The sequence below is a fragment of the Parus major genome, chromosome Z (assembly GCF_001522545.3).
Source record: "Parus major isolate Abel chromosome Z, Parus_major1.1, whole genome shotgun sequence".
NCBI classification, from domain to species: domain Eukaryota; kingdom Metazoa; phylum Chordata; class Aves; order Passeriformes; family Paridae; genus Parus; species Parus major.
Genome location: NC_031799.1, coordinates 27,283,002 through 27,305,257, shown reverse-complemented (window position 1 = coordinate 27,305,257; position 22,256 = coordinate 27,283,002). Strand labels below are relative to the sequence as shown.

General features: G+C 38.9%; 1 protein-coding gene across 2 annotated transcripts in view; it reads right to left on the bottom strand.

The window, feature by feature from the left end:
- Positions 1 to 788: 788 nt before the first annotated feature.
- LOC107215924 overlaps positions 789 to 22,256 on the bottom strand; it is a 39,362-nt gene continuing 17,894 nt past the window's right edge. Inside the window, exon 7 of one of the 2 annotated variants that reach the window (XM_033520507.1) lies at positions 789 to 4,154. In XM_033520507.1, the coding sequence (XP_033376398.1) occupies positions 4,032 to 4,154 (123 nt within the window). In that variant the 3' untranslated portion in view covers positions 789 to 4,031. Of the gene's footprint in view, positions 4,155 to 17,863; positions 21,173 to 22,256 lie in introns of those variants that run through there. The other variant, XM_015652325.3, reaches the window with a different exon arrangement.

The window sequence follows — 22,256 nt, the reverse complement described above, 5'->3', positions numbered from 1 at the left end:
GAAGGCTTATTTGTCAAAGGGAACAGGGACTGAAGAGCCCAAATCACCAGAGTCCTTGAGATTTTATACAGCACCAGAACCGAGGATGGACCAATAGGAAATCCAGGAGGGAGGAATGAGAGGAGGGGAATATAGTACAGTGACCAATAAGGATAAAAGGGGTGGAGAAGACAGGTCACGTGTACCAACAGGGAGTCATACCTTAGGGGAATTCCAGTAGGGCGGGGTTTACAGGGGACTGACAGGGATAGAACCAGAACTAGGGACAGAGTTTATAATGAGGGACAAGGAAGGACTGGAATACAGGGTGGGGATTGCAGTGATTGAAGGGCAAAGGGGTGGAAAATAATAATCCAGCTTGGAAGAATATAAAATGCAAGGGCGGGGGCAGGGGGGACCAGAACAGACCATTGACATTAAATCATTCAATGAACTGTAAAATAAAAACGCACCACAACATATCATGATGTTTGTGTAGGCTCGTTTTTCAAGTTTGTCAAAGTCCTGTATGGCATTCTCTCTCACATTTGTGAACCTGAGTGGTTGTACTCTCAACCTGAAAGTAAACCACTGTAGTGGTTCAGGTTTGCCAATCTGAGTTTCCTGGCCAACACAACAAATAATGTAGTGAGTTTAGCCCTGGCTAAAATCGCCAGTGCACCTATTAGAATTATTTATTCATTTCCTGCTGTGAGATATGAATTAGGAGGAAGGCAAAGCAGGCTCAAAACTTAAAATATATGAAGAAAACTTTATTAACAGAACTAAAAGAATAAGAAAATTCAGAATAAAACCTTCAGAACCCTTTGCCTCCCCCTGCCTGACTTCTTTTCTTTCCCAGCTGACAACATAGAGATGAAATCTGGGGTTTTTCAATCAGTTACCACCTCTACAATAGTCTTTCATCATTTCTTGTAGGGAGATGAATTTTCTCTCACCATGCCATGGTGACTTCTCCAGAAGAAACAGTTCTCTCATGGCTTTTAATTTCCACGAATAACAGCTGCCTGGAAGATCTGCAGTCATGAAGTTCCTCCCATTTCCACAGCCTTTCCACACCTGAGTTAATGGGCCATATCATCTTGTGCAGTATTATTTTAAGGATGAGTTGTTCAAAAGCAAAGGTTCTCTTCATCTATCACTGTGATCAACTTCATCTCTGGGGACATAGGTCTTCTTCTGTCCCTGAGAGCAAAGGGTCTACATCACTCTGCCTCTGTTCAAGCCTCTCATGGGATCACAGCTACTTCCACATCTATTTTGCTTCGTTATGGATGCCTCTGCTCATGTCTACAGTTTGAACACTCCACCCACCCATACTTTCTCATGAATTAAAGGGCATATTCTAGTCCCTAGTGTATCATAGTCCAGCTCCATGGCCTTACCAAAAGAACTTTCAGCCCAATAGTAAGGCATCTCTTCATTCTCCTTCTATCTGGGACTTGACTCCTTTACTGATCTTGGTGTCTTCATTTTGTCCTCTACAAGTCTTCATTCTGTCCTTTTCTCTCACTCAAGAGAGAATCAATGTTTTGCAAGTTTCATCTGTGCAGTGAAAGAGTTAATATCTCACCCAGACCTGCGGACGGTCATGATAGTTCCTGCTGGGCAGTAGCCAAAGGAGTCACAGTGATGGATTTCACAGATGGGGATGTGCCAAGATCTCAGGGGGCCCAGCCAGAACAGTGGCAGCTGCTCTGGCCGCATGGCTGGTCTCTGGCCTCCTTCAATTTCAGCTGTGGGCTGATGACTTCCCTCTCTTTGCCTGGCAGCTGCTGGGGCCACATAGGGCCACAGTGGAGAGGGCCTGGCCTGGCCCAGAGCCACTCCTGGGGCTCAGTGGACCCGAGTTTGGCACGGGCCAGCAGCAGCACAAGGCTTAGTGTCAGCAAGATGTTAGCAGCCACAACCCAGCCCAGCCTTGGCTGGACCCTCCCCCAGCCTGGCCACTGCAGGGTCCAGCCTGGCCCCACCAGGCTGCTCGGGCTGCAGTGGAGTGGGGCCAGCCTGACTGGCACCCAGTTACCTCTTCAGAGCTGGAAGTAAAAGAGAGATTTCCTGGGCTTGCCTGTCTTTAGATGTGAATCTTACAGAGGTGGACTCAACTTCTAAATGGTTCAACAACTTGTCAGTTCTCAGAACTAGCCAGCTATTGGTTTTCGTTAGGCACAGAGGAAGCTCTCAGAAACCCCTCCTAGAAAATTATCTCCGTGAGTGGCTTCTTCCCTTCTCACCAATTAGTTCAAAACCAGCACGACCACTCACAGCTTGGTTTTGTCAATAAACTTGCTGAGACTGCACTCAATTCCTTCATCTATGTCAGGGATAAAGATATGCAACAGTGGTGATCCCAGTAAGGACCCCTGAGGTGTGCCACTTGTCATGATGTACGTTTGGACATGGACCACTTTTCACTGATGGCATCCCCCAGTCAGCTCCTTATGGAATGAGCAGTCCATCCATCAAACTATGTATTTCCACTTTAGAGAGAAGGCTATTGTAGAAGCACCATGTAAAAGACCTTACAGAAGTTCAGACACATTTCATACTTAGCTCTTCCCTTTCCACTGATGGAGGTGCTCCATCGTAAGAGACCAACCCATTGTTCTGTCAAGCCTTATCCTTGTTGAAGCAGTGCTGATTTCCTCAAGTCACCTCCCTGTCCTCCATGTGCCTTAGCACAGCTTCTAGGAGGATCTATTCCATGATCTTCCCAGGCACAGAGCTGAGGCTGACAGATTGGTATTTCCCAGTATCCTCCTTTCTACCCTTTATAAAAATGGGTGCAATGTCTCTTTTTTTCCCCGTTGCCTAGGACTTCACCTGACTGCCACGACTGTTCAAGTATCACAAAGAATAGTTTGGCTGCTACATCAGCCAGTTTCTTCAGGTCTCTGGGATGCATCTTCTGTGATCCCAGAGACCTATGTACCTTCAGGTTCCTCAGGTGGTCATAAGCATCTGATACTTCCTTACAGCAGGTGCGGGTTTCCTTCCTTCCCAATTCTCTCCTTTGTGGTCCATCCACTTAATGTTTGTGAAGAACGATTGACAGAGAGGACTGAGGCAAAAAATTAGTTGAGCATTTCAATTTGTTGAGCCTTCTACTAATCTGTTTCTACTACTTTGCTCATCATGGGTGGGGGTTACACTCCCTTTTCTTTTTCTTTCTCTTCCACTTCTGGCTGACATGCCTTCAGAAGTGCTTACTATTCTTTGTGTATCTGGGTCTTTCTTGGCTGTAGCAACAAATCCTGCTTATCTAAACATTTACATTTTATAAAGTTGTAAAGGAGATTGTAATTTTACCCCTTGAAAGTTATACTAAAATTTCATCAAGTATTTTTTGGTGAAAGCAGGATTTATCTTCTTAGAAATATTTCTATTCCGGAATATCTGTCATAGAAGTGATTAATGAACTGTGTGCAACACACGACAGCAATGAGCAAGACATTTCTAAATGGTTCACATTTGCTCCTCTTTACACAGGAAATTCGGAACATTCTTGTCCCAGGTTATCGTAGGGACAGGATAGAGAATAGCCCTCTGAGAAAGAGGGCTTTCTTGCGCCAACAGTTTACTGGAAAACACTAAATTTTCTCGTTAAACAAAGACTTTTAATAGACAGGTAGGGTAAGTGGGAGTAATCCAACAGCAATTCAATACCTAGCACATGTGGTATCAAGTGTAGACCTATGAGTGAAACATTTAAGCTAATTGCACATCATGTGCTAAAATTAGATACCCAAGAAGTACATCCAAAACTGACAACATGATGAATAGGGGGCTATTTAAAGTCAGTATGGACAATTTGTGTCTGTCCTGATCTATAAGGACAGAAACACTAAGGGAAGTCTTAAATTCTGTTTTGCAAGTAATACGAGCAGCTCAAAATAGCTAGTTCTGGATAACCATTTGTCAGTTTGCAATAAATAGGTTGGAATTTTCTTTAAGATATTTGTCTAAAGTATTTTATACAAACAGTAAGGTATCACTTCCTAAAGGTAATGTAAGTCAGTTCTTTCAGCTGCTTAACTGACTTGGTATAAGTGATTGTGATTTTGGTTTACTGTGATGACATTCTGAGCAGCTATGTGTCCAGTGTAGTATAAAACTATCAGCCTTCTGTGCATCATGGCAGTCAACATTAATTTCTGGAAAAAAAAAGAAAAAAAAGAGGTATTTATATCTCCACATACTTACATATCTGTTACGTTCAACATACAGAGAATGATATGTTGTACATATCAGAAACTATAATGTAAAAAAACAGTTATGATTGAAAAATAAAGTAAAGGCTGAATGCTATATGACCTTAAAATAGTGAGTAAAAACATTCTTGGACTTCTTGGAATTTTATATTTAATTTTAATTTTAATTGGAATTCTAATGAGTTTTAATGAGGATTAAGATGATTTCTCAAGAAAGTGAATCTGTGACTGGTGACAGAATTAGTCCATTATCTTGATTGTTTTTATGATGCCTTTAGTATAAAATGGTTTTCAGTTTTCTGTATTTCAGGGGATTATCAGAGAATAATAAGGGAAAAATGAAGTAATTTCATACTGCTCTATGGGATATAGACTAAAAATCTAAAACATTTGTAGAATTTTAGTAGAGGCATTCAAGAATCTTATAATTCACATCGGTGTTTTTTCACACAATAGGCTTTGCAATAAAATCTCTCTAGGAATATTGCTAGAAGTTTAACCAAATGGCAAAACTGAGAAATAAATAAGGCTTTAGCAAGATGTAGACTTGATTATGTTTTATCCTTAATGACTGAAGGTCATGCCATGTGTTAATTTGTGGAGATCATACAGTTGCAAATGTTACCGTCTGCCCTAAAACTATTACATCAGAAAAAAAATCAGTGTAATCATCTCCCTGATATATCATCTTGCATATATCCAGATCTAACTAAAGGACCATTTGTTGTAGGATCAACTTGCTGATAAAAGTAATGTAAATCCTAAACTGTAAACCCAAACTGCGGCAGTAACCAGAGTATACTCTGACACCTTTCCTTTTTGTTATCCTTGACACCCCTAAGCTGAGAATTTTCAACACTCCTCTGTTCCTTAGATTTTTTTTGTCCTGTTGCCTTTACAAGATATTTGAGGAGGATGGAATATTCACTGTTAGGATGACTATGTCTGGCTCTTTCTAGGGTTCATTATAAGAAAATGAAAGAATCCAAACCAATTTTGGTTTTTCTTTTAATTTTTTATTTATTTGTTTTATATATTTATTTTAATGTTTTTTCTAGTATACTGTCTGGGTTTGGGGTTTTTTGGGGGGTTGGGTTGGTTTGTTTTGGTTTTTTTTAGCCATTGTTTGTAGTATTTCAACCATCTTTTCTGCTCACATATTAGCAGCCACTCTTTTCTACATGAACTTCCTCCTGATGTTTTGGGAGGACACCTTACACCTGCAAACCCACAGACCGTAAGTAGAGATGCTTTTTCATTTACACTGAGCAGCTTCCTGAGGCGGTGGAGCTCACCAAACACAGTTGCAACGTGGGAATACACTGAGTGCTCAAAGAAATACAAACCCTGCCACCCAGTGGGTTCTAGTGAGACAAACAGCCACGAGAAATAAAAATTAATCACCGAGGAGTTTCTGTCTTTTTGACTGGAAGATGTTGGGTACTGTGCTTTTATCCAAAACCTGCTTGTATTATTAAATGCTAAGTCCTTTACTTTTTGTCTTTGTTGTGGAGAATGAATTGTCCCTGAAATGTAAGAATTTCTGAAGATCAGGGTATGGAGCTGTGTTTTCTAAATACTCATTTAATTAAGCTGTGAACACCAAGGTCTGGAGTTTTTTCCAGTTTATATAATGGAAACAGAAATGTACCATATAATAACGAATGAGGTCGGAAGACATTTAATTCATCTGCTTTCTATTTTAAATACAATTTAATCTTAATGGTTTTAATGTTAAGTGTGTGCTATTTTAACTGAATTTAAAAAGTTTTAAAATTCTCATTAAAGATTTCTTTAGATTCTTTTAAAAGATTCTTACAGTTCATTTATGGATGATTTTTCTATTATTTGTTCACTTATCAGAGTAAACTAAAAAGCAATGGAAATGAGACTTCTAACACTTACAGCAGCCAAGGATCTGCAATCCAGAAAATTTTACATTATAGCTCAAGGAGTAAATAGAAATCACCACTTCTTTCTAAGCTTGAAGAAAATATTAATTGAAAGGAAAATTAATTTTTATCTTTATTTTTTATCTTTAAATTTAATCTTTAAATAAAATATTAATTTTATCTTTGTGCAAATAATCTTGCACAAAGTAGTTTTTTTCCCTATAATTTTTATTAATCAGAACTTGATCAGGGATTGATCTTCAGTGAAAAACACTTGACTTTGTTCCTCGACAAAGAATGTCTTAAATAGTTGTAATGTTTATAATCACAAAGATCAGAAAAAGATGTAGCTGAACAACTATCAATTTTAAAAAGTAAGAATGCAACAAGCAGAGATGTTCATCTCACTTCAATACCAGAGATGGATTTCAAGTTTCTGTTCCTCCCTGTATGGTGTGATACTCATGCATGCTTCTCTTCCAATTATCATTTAAATATGTCATTTAGTACAGAATCTTTAGTTGAAGTTCATCTGACATAACTGTAAGTATAATTTATTAACTAAGCCTGTTCTTAACTTTTTTATCTCCAGCAACTCCTAGAACATTGAGAATTTTTTATTCATATTTTAATAAATGATAAACAAATAAATTTTTGAATTATCTTTATAAGTAGACAAGGTATGTATGCAAAACCCTGAATTTAGCTATGTTATAGTATCAAGTAATTGATGTAGTTCCTCAATGACCAAAAAATATATTGCAATCTTATTCATAAAATGTAGTATTCTTGTCTTTTGAATGCAGTATGAAATGTAGGTTATACTACTTGTTATTTCACTGTCTATTTGATATATATAATTTGAGATCTTTCAGGATGTTTTAATCATTCTTTTAAATTTGTTTATTTCTTTCATTACTGTGTCTGAAAACCCATAAGTCTCTTGCAAGCCTGAAACAAATGCACACACAAATTTGGGAACTGCATATGTAGTAGCTGCAGTAACTCAGGATATAATTGCTTAATGCTAAGAAATTAAGGTATACAAAGAATGCCTCTGGCTAACATAGCATTGCAAAGCACTACATAATTTTTGTCAACAATTTCCTCCTGTGAATTTTGCCATATATGTCTATGCAAATTTGCCTGTTGGACCAATAAAAACCTTGCTAAAATTTGTCCTCCTCAGCTTTGGCTGAAAACCACTCAGAATTCTGAAAAATTATAGCAATCATCTTTTGTTTTTTGTTTTTTGTTTTTTGTTTTTTTTTTTTTTTTGCTGTTATGGTTGATTCTTGGACTATTTTATAAGAACTCCCTAATTTTGTGAAAATGTGTTTTCTGCTTGTTGCATTCAAAATACAGTTATTCCATATTTCAGAGAGAAAGGAAGACTGGATTGGAGAATTCTCTGTATAGTTATGCTAGTACTAATAATTCATTTTCATTGAGAATTAAAGCAGTTGAAAATAATGTATTTCAGGAGAAACCCTCCTTTTTCAGCTCTTTACTGATTTGTAGTTTGGGGATGGTTGGCTGGTAAGTGAGCATTCTTAAATGCTGTTTGTTTCCTGATCTTTACATGGCCACCACAATTCATGCTGCTGTTTGAAGAAAGGCTTTCAGACCTGTTATAGTAGATACTGCATGACATTTCCTGATAATTCAAAACAGATGTAGAACGGTTTCTCCTTTTCCATTATGATTTTATTCCTTAACCTCATTCCTTTCTAGTTTTCTGTTTCTATTCCTTTTTCATTTTTTCTTTATTTTTGGGTGGGGGGATGTGGATCAGGGCATGGGCTGGGGAGAGTTGCTTTGGCTACAAGTGTGCGGTTTCTTGCCAGTGCTGGGCTATTTTGTATGTTGCAAGAGGAAAGATCAACAAATAGACCTTCTGTACTGATTTCAAAGAGAACTGAGAGGAAGCAAGTTGTCCAGAAAATATTCCTGAATCTCTTTGCAGAGGTCTGGGGGAAGTGATGAAGTCTGCCTTTAAAATATAATCACTTCTAAAAAATGGCAATTTAAGAACATAAAGTACTGAAACTGATAATCCAATTAAAATTACTGTTCTGACATAGATAATATTTCATGAATATATTTTTTACTGCTAGAAATACACTAGAATGTTATATGATTCACAGCTACTATATGAGCAGCTACACTATATAAACTAGACTGCTAGATGACGATGTAAAGCAGTTCCTTATTCCAGCATGTACAGTAAAAAGGGGTTTTCCATCTTGAATTTCAGGTTTTTTATCACCTTCCCATGCTTTTGCTAAAAATGAAACCAAATAGCTGATCTTTTCTTAGACTTTTGTTATGAGACAGCACCAAGCTATATTTGATTCATCTGTTTGCTGAACTAGTCAGTTACTGGCCAACACAAAACATTTTCAAAGTGTACCCTGAGAAAGAGGCACTTTATTTCTGAGATTAAATTTTCAGCCTATGAAATCACATCCCAGTTAATGACCTACTTTCAAGGTAAATTCTTTTCTAAACATAAGGTAAAATTTTTTCAGTTTTTACAACTGTGTCTGACCTGCTTCAACAAGGCTTTAGTGCTGTATTTTCATATTTTGGTCATTCTCTTATATTAGAAACCCATTCAAACAGAAGAGAATTCAACTACAGTCTTCATTGTGTAGCTGAAGTGGCAAGGGTTCAAGAAACAGAACAGTTACTAGGAGATCTGAGAAACCGTAATTCACAGTAGCCCTAAAGCCTTTCTAGAGTCTGCCTCTGCCAACACCAGCAGGTTCCAAATGAAAATCCTCAGAGCCTCTGTTTTCCAAATGCCAACTTCTTAGCCCTCTTACTTCATGCTGGTTGATCTGGCCAAGAAAACCATTGTCCTTATTTTTAAATTGTCTCAGGTGTTACTAGCGTGCATCACTGTGGTAAAAGTGTGATTGGTGATTTGTCCTATTTAAGACCCAAGTAAGAGCAGAATTAAAAATATTTGTATTCTGATACAAATTGAAGCATAACATTTAAACCCAACGAAACAGATGATGGCAGTACCACTGCCTAGGGCAGTACTGTTGTACTTAACTGTTTTAAATGTAGTCAGCAGTAGAATGTAGAGGATTGTGAGACAGGTCTTCCATTAAGGACAACAGAGTTCATTACCATCACATTTTAATAGAAATCAGCTTGTTAATATCTTCATTTCCTTTGTGCTGAACAAGATAGAAACAATGGGAGCAATAAGGTAGTCTTCCTAAACACAGAAAAAGATGGTTCTATATCCCCCAGGTAGGTGAGGACTGGCTAAAAAACATTATAATAGTCATTATTATATCTCAGGTTATGGCTGATATTGCAATCTCTCTGTCTTAACTCCCAAAAAATTCCTTCATCAGAATTCCTTTTGCTCTCAGTGACAGTTAAGTAACTCATACAGTAGATTTGTGTAATAAAACATTAACCATTTTTAAATTAATAATTCAGTGTATACAGCTGATAATCTCTTTGTTTACCAAAAGCATATGTCATTCTGATAAGGTATATGATTTGGTATAACAGTGCAATTATATTAGTATGTCTATTTTCCTACCAGCATTAGATAAACAGTGTTTCTTCTGTTCATTGTTGACAATACTATAAAATTGCCCACAGATTAGCTAGTTTGTGTAGGAGTGGAAAGATTAGCTAGTTTGTGTAGGAGTGGGAGAATCACTTGTCAGCAGCTTACTTTATCCTTATTGTTAATAAATACATAATTATTAGAGCAATTAAAAGTGTAGACGCCTTAATTTGTGATCATTGAATGATTAAGGGTCTGTAGTCAGAACTTGGACCTCTCTGAAATGTTATTCCAACAGAGTTTGTTTAGATGTTTAAGGTCAGACATGATAAGAAAGTATAACAAAGGATAGAGAGACTAGGATTTCAGGCAAGAAAGGAAGGGGATTACAGTGCATTTCTTTGTCTGACATGCTCTCTCCTGTAGATCATTATACTTTTGATGGATTTTAGTTCTTTTTCAAATTTAAGGGGCAGCATAAAGAATATAAGTTCTTCTGGGCTAAATAACTATCAACTGAATGTCTATTACATCTCCAGTTTCATAACCAGAAGCTATTGCTCAGCTGATTCCTTCAATTTTCATGGTTGTTCTGTATTTATACAGATCATAATTTTCAGCTGTCCATAGTAAATTCCTGGCCCTATGAAATTCAATTTAAAAGTCAACTTCAAGTCATATTACTAGGTTTAGGGTATTGCCACATGGAAGCAGAAAAATTCTGGCAAAGAAATAGAGATTAATCTTAGGTTTTAAATAAAAGAGTTCATTATCATGAATTAAAATAGTGTTTTCAGAAATTTAACAGGATTAAAAGACAAAACAGAATATAATTATAACATCTGTTTGCCCATAAAAATACCATGCCCTGCCATAAACACTACAGGACCGAAGCCTAAGAAGTACACACTTCAGTGCAAAGCTAAGTATACTGTCACTTAGGTTTGTACAAATTTTATAAGAACACAATGTAACTGTATTTCTAAATTGTCATTTCAAAGCTATCAAAGCCTTAAATGTGTTTTGAGTAATCAGGAGGAAAGCTGTGTATAGTTGAGTTAATTTTCCTGATCTTTGCCTCCTATTAGAAATTATTGTAATAGACTTAAGACAAATATATGTAGTTTAAATTCTAAAATCCACAGTTAAATATGTGTAATAAGACAAAGTACATTAATCAACTAGTTGTTTATAATAAACCAATTTTTTTTAATGTCTCTTGAAGGAAAATTATGTCATGGCCTTGAACACATCAACAGGTTCTAATTGCCATAAGAAGCCTGTAACCTGCTTTCTCTGTATGTCCCCTGTGAAAACTGTTCCTCTCACTGAATGGTTGATTGCTTTTATTTAAGGCCAAATCACCTTCCCTTGCCAAGAATACAACCCTTGCTGCTCACTGACATGTTTATTTGCCATTTGTTACTCCAAATGTCTGTAATTAGTCCCTAAAAAATGTATCTCAACTTAAAAAAAAAAAAAGTAAATTCCCAACATTTCTTGGGTATGTTTCGCAGTCGCATTAACGTAAATAAATTGAACAAACTTTCACCTTGCCCTTAAGAAAGCCAATCGGGTAAGAACTGTACTCTATGCATGCTCAATCATCATCTCAAGTTACCTTTAATTAGGGATTAAAGCTTGTTTGTATACTGCTTTGAATTACTATATTGCTTTGAATATGTTTTTGCAGCCATATACTATCACCAGCAACTCTTGAACCTTAACCTGTCAATTATATATATAAATACTGTTATTCTGTAAGCAGGTAATGTGAGTCCTTCAAGGGCAGTAGCAGACACTTGCAGTGCATAAAGGTAAGAAGACCCATGATGGGGTGTCTCTGTTTGGGGTGTGATCCTAAACAAGTCAATTGAACCACCCTCCAATCTGGTGATCTGCCCAGTGAAGGGTCCCCATAGCAAGACAAGGACAGACTGGTCAGGCACAAGGGTCTTGGCTTCCCTTGGGCACGGACAGACTAATCAAACATTAGGAGTTTGGGAAAATCTCCCTTTTCATGTGACAAGTGCCAGTACTTTGTGGGACAAATCCCATGGCTGCAGTGCAACTACCGATGGCTAAAGGATCTTGGGAGAAGACAGGTGAGGAAAGAGAGGGGCAGAGGGGTTGCCCTCTACATCAGGAGGTAGAGATGTCATCTACATCTGTCTCTGAAGAACAGCCACAAGTAGGTCAAAAGCCTGTGGGTAAGAATTAGGGACCAAGGCAAGAAAGGGAACCTTGTGGCTGGTTTTAAGTATAGACCCCTGATCAAAGGGACCCTACTGATGAAGCCCTCGTGCTCCAGCTACAGGCAGCACCATGATCACAGGCTCTTGTCCTGCTGGGGCACTTTAACCACCCCAAAATCTGCTGGGAAAGCAGCATAGCGGGCTGCAGGCAAGCCAGGAGACTCCTGGAAAGCATGAGGGATACCTTCTTGAGCCAAGGAATACACAGCAGCCCTACCAGAGGACATGCAATCCTGGATCTGATGGGCACCAGTGTGAGTGAGCTGACCTTGAATGTCAAGATTGGAGGGAGTCTGGGCTGCAGAGATCACGCATTGCTGGAGTTTGCAGTCCTGAGGAATATGGGCCGGGCAAGGAACAAAGTCAGGCCCTGAACTTTAGGAAAGCAGATCCCCAACTCTTCAAGGAGATAGCCAGTGGGATCCAATGGGAGACTTCCCTCAGGGACAAGGGAGTGGAACAGAGATGGCAGATCTTCAAGGGAGTCTTCCACAGAGTGCAAGAGCTGGCAATCCCCAGGAGCAAGAAACTGGGGAAGGAAGGCAAGGAAACAGCAGGGCTGAGTAGGGAACTGCTGGTCAGACTGAAGGGAAAGAAACAAATGCACAAGCAGCTAAAACCAGAAGAGCTTGAAGAGAGCTTGAAGAGATCGAGTTTGGTTGTGCAGGGCAAGGGTGAGGAAGTCTAAGGCAAAACTGGAATTGAACTTGGCAAAGAACACAAAGAATAACGGGAAGCGTTTCTACAGGCACGTTAACCACAAAAGGAAGGCCAAAGAAGGTGACCCCCTCTGATAAAAAAGAGTGGAAAACTGGTAACAATGAATAAGGAGAAGGCTGAGTTACTCAAAGGCTTTTTGCCTCAGTCTTCAAGGGCAGTATTTCTTCACAAACCTTCTGACTGGATGGACAGCAGGATGGGAACTGGGAGAATAATGTCCCTGCCACTCTAAGTAAAGATCAGGTTAATGTCCATTTAGGGAACATGAGCATACAGAGGTCTTTGGGGCCCAATGAGATACATCCCAGAGGCCTGAGAGAATGGCTGATGTATTTTCCAGGCCATTCTCCATGATATTTGAAAATGTCTTGGAAGCTAGGTGAAGTCCTGGGTAACAGGAAAGAGGAAAACATTGCACTCATCTTCAAAAAAGGGAGAAAGGAGGACTCTGGGAAGTACCAGCCTGTCAGCCTCACCTCTGTGTCTGGGAAGATCCTGGAACAGACCCTCCCAGAAGCTGTGCCAAGGCACATGTAGGACAGGGAGACATTTGGGACAGACAGCATGGCTGCACCAAGGGCAGACCAATGCAATGGCCTTCTGTGATGGGGTGACCACATCAGTGCGCAAGGGAAGGGTGACAGATGTCATTTATCTGGACTTCTGTAAAGCCTTTGATGCAGGCTCTGACAATATCATCTTTCTAGAATGGAAGGAGATGGATTTATTGAGTGGATTGTTATGTAGGTGAAAAATTGGTTGGATGGTGGCATCCAGAGGGTTGTGGTCAATGGACATCAGTGACAAGAGGTGTCCTTCCAGGGGTCCATACTAGGACCAGTGTTATGTAATATTTTCATTTATGACCTAGACAAATGGTTTGAATACACCCTTGGCAAATTTGCAGATGTCATCAAGCTGAGTGGTATGGTTGGCACACCTGAAACATGGGATGTCATCCAGGAGGCTCTGGGAGAGCTTGAAAAGTGCACCCGTAGAAATCCCATGAGGTTTAACAAAGAGTGCTGTTTTCGCTGGTGTAAATTTAACCTTCACAGTGGCTGGTATGGGGCTATATTTCTGATTTGTGCTGAACACAGGGTTGATAACACGGAGATATTTTTGTTTTTTGCTGAGCAGGGCTTGCACAGAATCAAGGTCTTTACTGCTTCTTGTACTGCCACACTGGTGAGGGACACATGAGAAACTGGAAGGGGATGACCTCAGCTTACCAAAGGGATATTCCAGGCCATGTGACAGCAAGCTAAGTTAAGCTCACTATAAAGTGAGAGGAAGAAAGAGAAAGGAGGGGACATTTGGAGCAATGGTGTTTGTCTTCCCAAGTCACTGTTACAGGTGATGTGGCCCTGATCTCCTGGAGCTGGCTGAACACCTGCTTGCCTATGGGAAGCACTGAATTAATTCCATGTTTTACTTTGCTTGTGTGTGTGGCTTCTGCTTTCCCTTTTAAACTGTTTTTATCTCAATCCATGAGTTCTCCAGCTGCTACCCTTCTGATTCTCTCCCCAATCCTGCTGGTGGGAGAGTGAGTGAGAGGCTATAGGGGTTTGGCTGCTGGCTGGGATTAAACTGACACAAAACATAGAGCAAGGTGTTGCACCTGGATTGGGGCAACCCCCTGTATTAACACAGGCTGGGGTGAACAGATGAGAGCAGCCCTGCCCAGAAGGGCTTTGGGGTGCTGCTGGGTGAGAGGCTGGACATGTCCCAGCCATGGGCACTTCCAGCCCAGAGAGCCAAACGTGTCCTGGGCTGCATCCAGAGCAGCGTGGGCAGCAGGGCCAGGGAGGGGATTCTGCCCCTCTGCTCTGCTCTGCTGAGACCCCACTGCAGTGCTGCATCAGCTCTGGGGTCCCAGCATGTCGTCCCGATTGGGAATGGCTGGAAGGAACAACACAGACTCTCAGGGAGTCAGAACAAGAGGATCCCTCAGTTTATTGCTAGCAGGCCTGCTTTATAGACAGATACGTGGAAAGTACAGAAAGGAAACTCTTATTGGTTAGTAAACTGCTACATTACCATCATTGGTCAGTGGGGTACACCACCCCCCTGACTTTCTCCTGCAAGGAAAACAAGGAACACAAAACAACACCTGCAAGGCTGTTTTGTGTTCCTGAGGATTGTTTTAATTCTTTCTCATATTTTTCCCAGACTACTTTCTCAGGCCCAGCCTGAGAAGCTGTGCGGCCTGTAATATGTACAGGCACTGTCAGAATTTAGCATCCATACCAGCACAGGAAGAACATGGAACTGTTGGAATGAGTCCAGAGGAAGCCATCAAAATGATAGAGGCACCAAAATGGAGCACCTCTCCTACAAGAGACAGAATAAGCCAAGAGAATTTAATTTGTTCAGCCAGGAAAAGAGGCACCTTCAGGGAGACCGAATTGCAACCTTCTAGTACCTGAAGGGAATCTACAAGAAACCTGGAGAGTTTGTTGGTTTTTTTTTTTTTAAATAAGAGTATGTAGTGACAGGACAAGGGGCAATAGCTTCAAATTGAAAACAAGTAGGTTTAGATTAGATATCAGGAAAAAAATCCTTTACTGTTTTTTCTCTCTAATTTCACTCCTTTTTTTTCTAGACCTCCTTGCCCCATTTTTTTCATGTACTTCTTATATTTAGCCTCTGTAAAACACCTTAGAATCCTTTTGTCAATAAACTGGCAGGTAAGATGTTTTAAACAACAATTTCATAGCTCTGATCATTGTCTGCTAATTGCTTCTGTTACCTGCTTTGACACCAGGTTTGAAGCCTGCTACACCAACAACTCACCAGAATACTGAAAATCTTGTGGCTTTCTCTTTGTGAATATTTTTATGAGAAAGCAGTGAAAATGTCATATTTGCTGGTATAGTGCCTAAAAAGATAATCTTAATGTTTAAGGAAAGAACATGCACATATTCAGCCTCAACTTCAATATGTATAAGAGAAAAATACATTTATTGCAGGAAATTAATTTTTCTGATAGTAATTTTTGCAGCTTGGGAAATTTAGGCAACATTTGCAGCTAGGTCTATCAGGTCCCTTAGTTTATAACACTGTTATAATACCTAATGTATATTTTGATTTCTTCATCAAAATTGTAGTTTATTCATTACTTTCTCTGTTGGGTGGAAAATGAAGAGGATCTTTACACAACAGACTTGAGTTCACTCTAATGAGATGTTCTTACTGAGATCATTCAAATATTGAGAAGATAATTATTTCAAGAACTACATCAGAAACAATAAGATAAAATGACACCAACTTTTAAATATTCCTGCTAATCATATTACAATTACTTTTTATCTTCCAAATGGCCCTTTGCTCTCCTTATACAGTTTTCTGCTTTGAAATAGCCTATGTATTTTGATTTGAGTTTTCTGAAGATCAAGGTGCAATTTTTCACTTGTGATGGCATTTTTTCTGACTCTGTGTTTTCTTTTGGCCTCAAGCCTGTATGCAATCCTGAAAACATTGTGCCTTGAGGTGAAATCAACAGGATTTATTTTTTCTTTCATATTGTTCATCTGTATGTTTGTGTAGCTTCTATTGAATTCTTTCACTCTTTGGATTAAATGCTCTGTGAGTTCCAAGACACAGAAGTGTCCTTTGAATCATAGGATCACAAGGTATTTTATGTTGGAAGGATCTGCTGGAGGTCATTTTGTCAAACCAGCTGTTCAAAAGGATTACCTTCAGCATCAGGTGAGGTTGCACAGAGCCCTGTTCTACTGAATTTAGAAAAATTCAGAACATGAATACTTTGTAATCAGAAAACCTGCTCCAATATCTGTATCCTCTGCGTTTTTCTTTTTCCTTACAGGCAGTGAGAATTCATAACTTGTGACTTCTGTCTATTATTCTTCCGATGTGTACCTCTAAGGAAAGTTTGGTTCCATCTTCTCTGTAATCCCCCTGCAGGCAGGTGAAGAGCTTGCTTCTAATCCCCAGTGTCAACAAAAGCTGCTGTCCTAGCTCTTCCTCCTCATGTGCCCCATCTTCCTGACTTCCTCGTGCCTCTGCTCAGCCTTGCTCTAGTATGTGTTGCAAAGTCCAAAACTGAGCACAGTACAACTGTGTCATGGATGGATTGATGCACTGCACTTGTAACAGAGATGTAACAATGTGGTTTTTGGTCTAAACCAGAGATTGAACAAAGTTTCATAGTAAATGTGACAGGGGTTTTATTAGATTCGATGGAAAAGAGCTCTTAAGTGTTTTCTGCACAAAGGACAGGGTCAGGCAGAGCTATCAGAGATTGTGCTGTTGAGTCATCAGGTTCAGAAAGGACCCTGCTGCTTTTTAAACTTCTTTCACGAGGGGAGGTCACATGCAGCTACATCCAGACTTAGTCCCAGAGCTGGTCAATTGGGAGCTGGTCACTTTATGTCACTTAGGCAGGATTTCAAAGGTTAGGATCCTCTTGATCACCTTCCAAAGATCTGTTACAACAAGGAATCTCTCAGCCTCGAGGATTAACCTTGAAAAATGTCCCTGCTCAAAGGGAGATCCTGGCTGCAGCCTGTTGTCCCATGGGAAAGCTCAACGAGCCCTGTGCTGTCCTTTGTTTGTGAAGGAGGATGGTTGTCTTACACAGCTGTATTTGGGGTTTCCTCATACTCAACTTGCCCTTGTCTGTTGAACAAGAATTATGGACCTTGGCTGCTGAGCGAGAGTTATGGCCCTGAACTATTGTATCTGTCAGTCAGATGCACCACAAACATCACTGGTGGCCATTGACTGAGCAGAAATGGGGGAAGTGAGGGCACACCATCACATGCAGACATAGCCTTAAAAATGTCAAATAGACGGGGAAAGTTTTCTTTCCTTCTCCTGCTAGTCTGCACCCTTTAGTCATTCCAGATACAGAAGATCTAGGCTCTACGTAATCTGGAAATTAATATCCAGGTTTGGAAAAAATTTGGGTTTTTTTCTTCTCAGCTAATGAAAGATTTTTATAGCTTGCTGATGTAATGAAATGTGGATAGCAGTTTACAACAGACCACGAGATGGTGCTAGAGATGGACTTCAAGGAGCTGTACAATAGCAGCCCCTGTGTCTTGTTTCTGGGCACCAGCTAGCCCATGTAATTTGCCAGAAGCAATGAAGGGAGGGGATGGTAGAGAATCTTCTCTGCAGTCTCTTTCTATAAACAGCAAATATGAGGAGTCACGTTTAAAGCACAAAAACTATGATTTCTTTGGTTAGACAAAATATGAATAAGCAGAATCAAAACCAAAATGACACTAAAATAATGTCTGTTTATATATATCTTCAAAATTAATACCATGAATATATAAAAGTAGCATCACCTAAGGCAGAGTACTCTTCTGTTAAGTCATATGGGAATTACAAGACACACATGTATTGTATTTACTGTGATGGCACCCTGACCACATCATTCTATCTAAGTAAAAAGAACCCTTGGCATAAGATTGTGAGTACAAGGTGAGAATTTAACACCAGGGAAGAGCCATAAATGAGTCTTTCTACTGAGACTTTGTGTTACTGAAGATTATGAAACTGCATAGTTTGGATTGCTTACAAGTTTTAGCAGTATCGCAATTGCACCAATGGGAGATTAAGATTTGTTTAGACTGTAGAGACATTCAGTGTCTACTGAATGTTGAACAAGAATTATGGACCTTGGCTGCTGAGCGAGAGTTATGGCCCTGAACTATTGTATCTGTCAGTCAGATGTACCACAAACATCACTGGTGGCCATTGCTTGAGCAGAAATGGGGAAATGAGGGCACACCATCACATGCAAGCATAGCCTTTAAAAGGCTAAATAGAGGCAAGAAAATTACAATTTCTAATTCTAATTTCTAGTCCTTTTGGCTCTCTATAATGAAGGGAGTGTATGTAACACAGAGAAGGATCACCTACTTCACAGTTATTGTAGTTCTTCTCACAGGTTTTATTGTAGAAAGTCACAAATATGGTCAAAATACTAGAAGCTATATATGAAGAATACTTGCATTACATTGGTCTAAGCAAACAAAATGCAGTACTTTATTTAAGGCACAGCTTTAGAAGGGCAGAAATACAAGAGCAAAATATATATTATTATTTTAATAATTATCACATCTGTTAAATGAAAGTTAAAGAATACCATATTAGTTTTGACAGAAAAATACTAATATTTCATATTCAAATGTTAGACACATTGGATTTTTTTAATTGCAAAGTATTAGCAGCTGTACTATCCTAAAAGGTTAACTGGCTTTCATTTTCTATTTTAAAATAAAATTTCTATGTGATTTCCACCTCACATAATAAAAACTCATTTGCCACTTGCAAGACACTTAGATTAGTGGGGATTGGAAAATGTCCAGTTTGAAGAGATTTTATGATCAGAATAAGACTACAGCAAAGATTAGGGTAAAGAATTTTTTAACTTGCTTTACTAAGTAGATTTAGAGTTACAAAGTTGCTTGACTTTACTGTGTTTTATGAGAAAAGGAGTCAAATAGTATTACTATCTCAGATATAAAATCTGAAATTTCACAAAATTGCCACTTCTGTTTTCCATAAGGGCTTATTTTCCCTTGAATTGTTAAAAAAAAAATTAAGATGGAAGATGGCAAAAGTACAAAATTCTGCATATAACCATAATTTAAATTTTAACTATAAAACAGACTCAAATTTAGCTGAGATAAATGTTACTTTTGTGGTGATATCAGCAATGCTGATTTCATTCATTGCTTTGTACAAGCTTTATGGTGACTTGTCATCTTTTCATCAGCTTTCCATCTAGCTCATTCTGTAATTTAGTGAGGTGATTACACTACCAAGAATAGATGTATGACTATTAAGTGTTAGTGTATCTTATAGTGAAATTAACATGACTGAATCTATTTCTTGTGCTGAAATAACTTGATTCTAGTGTGATAAATGCTGAGATTAATATCTAGAGTTTTGGAGTTTTTTCTTCATGCTAACTTTATTAAACTCTTGGCAGGTCCAGAAGTTGAAAGTATTACTTAGAAAATACTTGAAAGCTCTCTTCAATGAGCATAATCAACATGAAGATTTTTGCTATTTGAAGAATACAACAAGCAAGCCGTGAAATCCCTTAAGGTCTGACAGACCTTTGGAGTTTAGTTTACAGCAGAAAATTGCCTTATTGCAATGTGCATTGGTGTGATCAACTGACTGACAATAGGATTCCTATTTCAGGTGTGCATTGTTTATTGTACTTACACAGGACTAATCCTACAAGTGCTGTGTTATCTTGTAGGCTGTTTTGTTGCAGCTAGGCAGCAGTCTCTTGGCATGGATGTGTCATGTCTAGAATTTATACACATACAGTCTCAAATTACTTACATCACAGAAAATTGCTACTAAATCAGAGTGGGATTCCATGTACAGTGATGAAGAACCAGATCTTTAACACCTAGTGATCCTGATAACTTTCAGGTTGTTTTCTCAGGTATTTCAAATATGCTTTGCAGGGTATAGTCTGTGGACATTTAAGCGTCAACATCTTCCATTTAACACTGACAGACCCTGTTGTTCAAAGGTAGGTACTCTTATGTCTCCTCCAGTGTACTCCACATAAGCACCTAGTGTTTATTTTATTCAGTAATTTTGAACATTATTATTTTTCTGATGTTGTTCTGCACTCTTCTTTGCAGAACATATGATTGCATTTCCCTCTATGACTCAAAAGTGGAAGCCAATATGTCAGAGCAATTTTCTGCTGTGTTTGCAGGCATCTGTTATGGCCCATCAGTTCAATGTGTCTCCTTCCCTCTGCCTGCACATTGTGGATCTGATGCTCTGTGTACATCTTTTTTGAGAGCTGCCATGCTGGAGAGATGCTGAAATTGCATAATGGACTATATGGGCTGACTTGGTGCTGTCTTCCAGCTTCCAGCATCTTCCCTTATCCCCAGACAGACTCAAGACCTTTTCTACCTCTTTTTCAAAGTCAATCAGTCAGGATTTGCACATATGCATTTAACAACTTCTGAAAGTTTTCTTGTCATATTCAGGTGAACTTATAAGAGACAGTTTTTAAAAAGTAAAATGCGTACCACATGCAGAACTAATAGTACATTTTATGATCATATATGTTCCTTATTGTTGCCATCTTTGAAATATCCCCTGTATATTTTCCCACACCAGAATATTTTGTTTCCTTAAAAACATAATTGTGTAGATCGGACTCAGAGATTGATCAGTTACTACGTTTTTCAGTTTGGCCTTCCTCTTTTGCTATTAAATGTAGAGAAATAAAGGAAGTTGGTGACTTAGAAATTATGAAAATGTAAGAATTTATCTCAAACAGAAATTAGTTGATATCCAACTTCCTCATCTTCTTAGGAACTGTACTGCCTCTGAAAGGTAGGCAAGTTACTTTTCCTGTAAATATGACACCCTGAAGTAAAAATTTTTGTCCTCGTTGGGCTCTTTGTTTTCCAGCTTGCGAATATCAAGTGAGTCGTTGTTCACACACAGATAGTAACTTCTGTCTTCATAGCATTGGAACTGCACTGAATCTCCTTGGTAATGCATGATGAAAAAGTTATTATCTTCACTCAGCTATGGAAATACACAAAGTGAAAAACACATTATATTTCTAATGCCATTCTATAATGTTAAATATGACAAAAAATCACAGATGTTGTTGGTTTGTTATATTTTATGTTTGTTATGCTTTTCTGCAGTGACAAATATTTTCTCATATTTGCCAATTTTTAAATAAACCATAGGCAAAAACTAATGATTTTGGGATAGATTCTGTGATAGCTATGAATGAAATAATACCCACCTCCCAAAAAGACTGAGTAACACCAGACAAATAGGTGCATTCCTTTGCTTCACAGAAACACCGGCACAGTTTCCCCATAGTCATTACTATAATCTAGGTTTTTTGTCTGGTTTTAGGCCTATCCTGTCAACTGCCACTAGCAATAAAATGGCAATCCACAGTTTTTATTGCCTCTTTTGAAGTAAAATTAGAATGTTACAGTAGAAATGACTCTTAAACAACTGTTGTATTACCTATGGCTTTTTTGTATATCTCTGGTTTCCAATGCACTTTTAAAAAAATGATACATCTCTGGAGAAATAGCTATTGTCTAAAAACCTCCTCTATCTGTGTGTGTGTATGTGTTTGGGCTCACTAGGCACCTCAGGATGGGGATGGACAAATAGTTACAAAAATTCACACCAGAGAGAGAGAGAGAGTATGTGCTGAAATCTGCAGAAACTGGTAAGTTTGGGGCACCAAAGGGCTGCTGAAGCTGATCGTGGTCTCCAGCACTCCTCCAACATCTACCACAGGTTGTGTAATCCACATCACATCCAAGGGGGCAGTGGCTGCTATAGCTGGACAAAGACTACAGAGAAGTAATTAGAGAAGCTGTGTGTGAACACAGCTGCTGAAAGCAGGATCCCTGGGTGTGACAGGGCACAGCGGCTTGGAACCCACTGGGGTGTGGGTATGAGCCCCTCCTCCTGCCTGTGTGCACTGAGCAAAGGAGTAACTGAGAAAACTGTGTAAATAGTTATCTGATGCTAACAGTGTAAGACAATATTTAATAGAAGGTTGAGATTTGTGTTTCCACCAACTTACCCTCCTGCCAGAGAGCAGGAAGTTTATAGTATCTTTTGGGAAAGACTG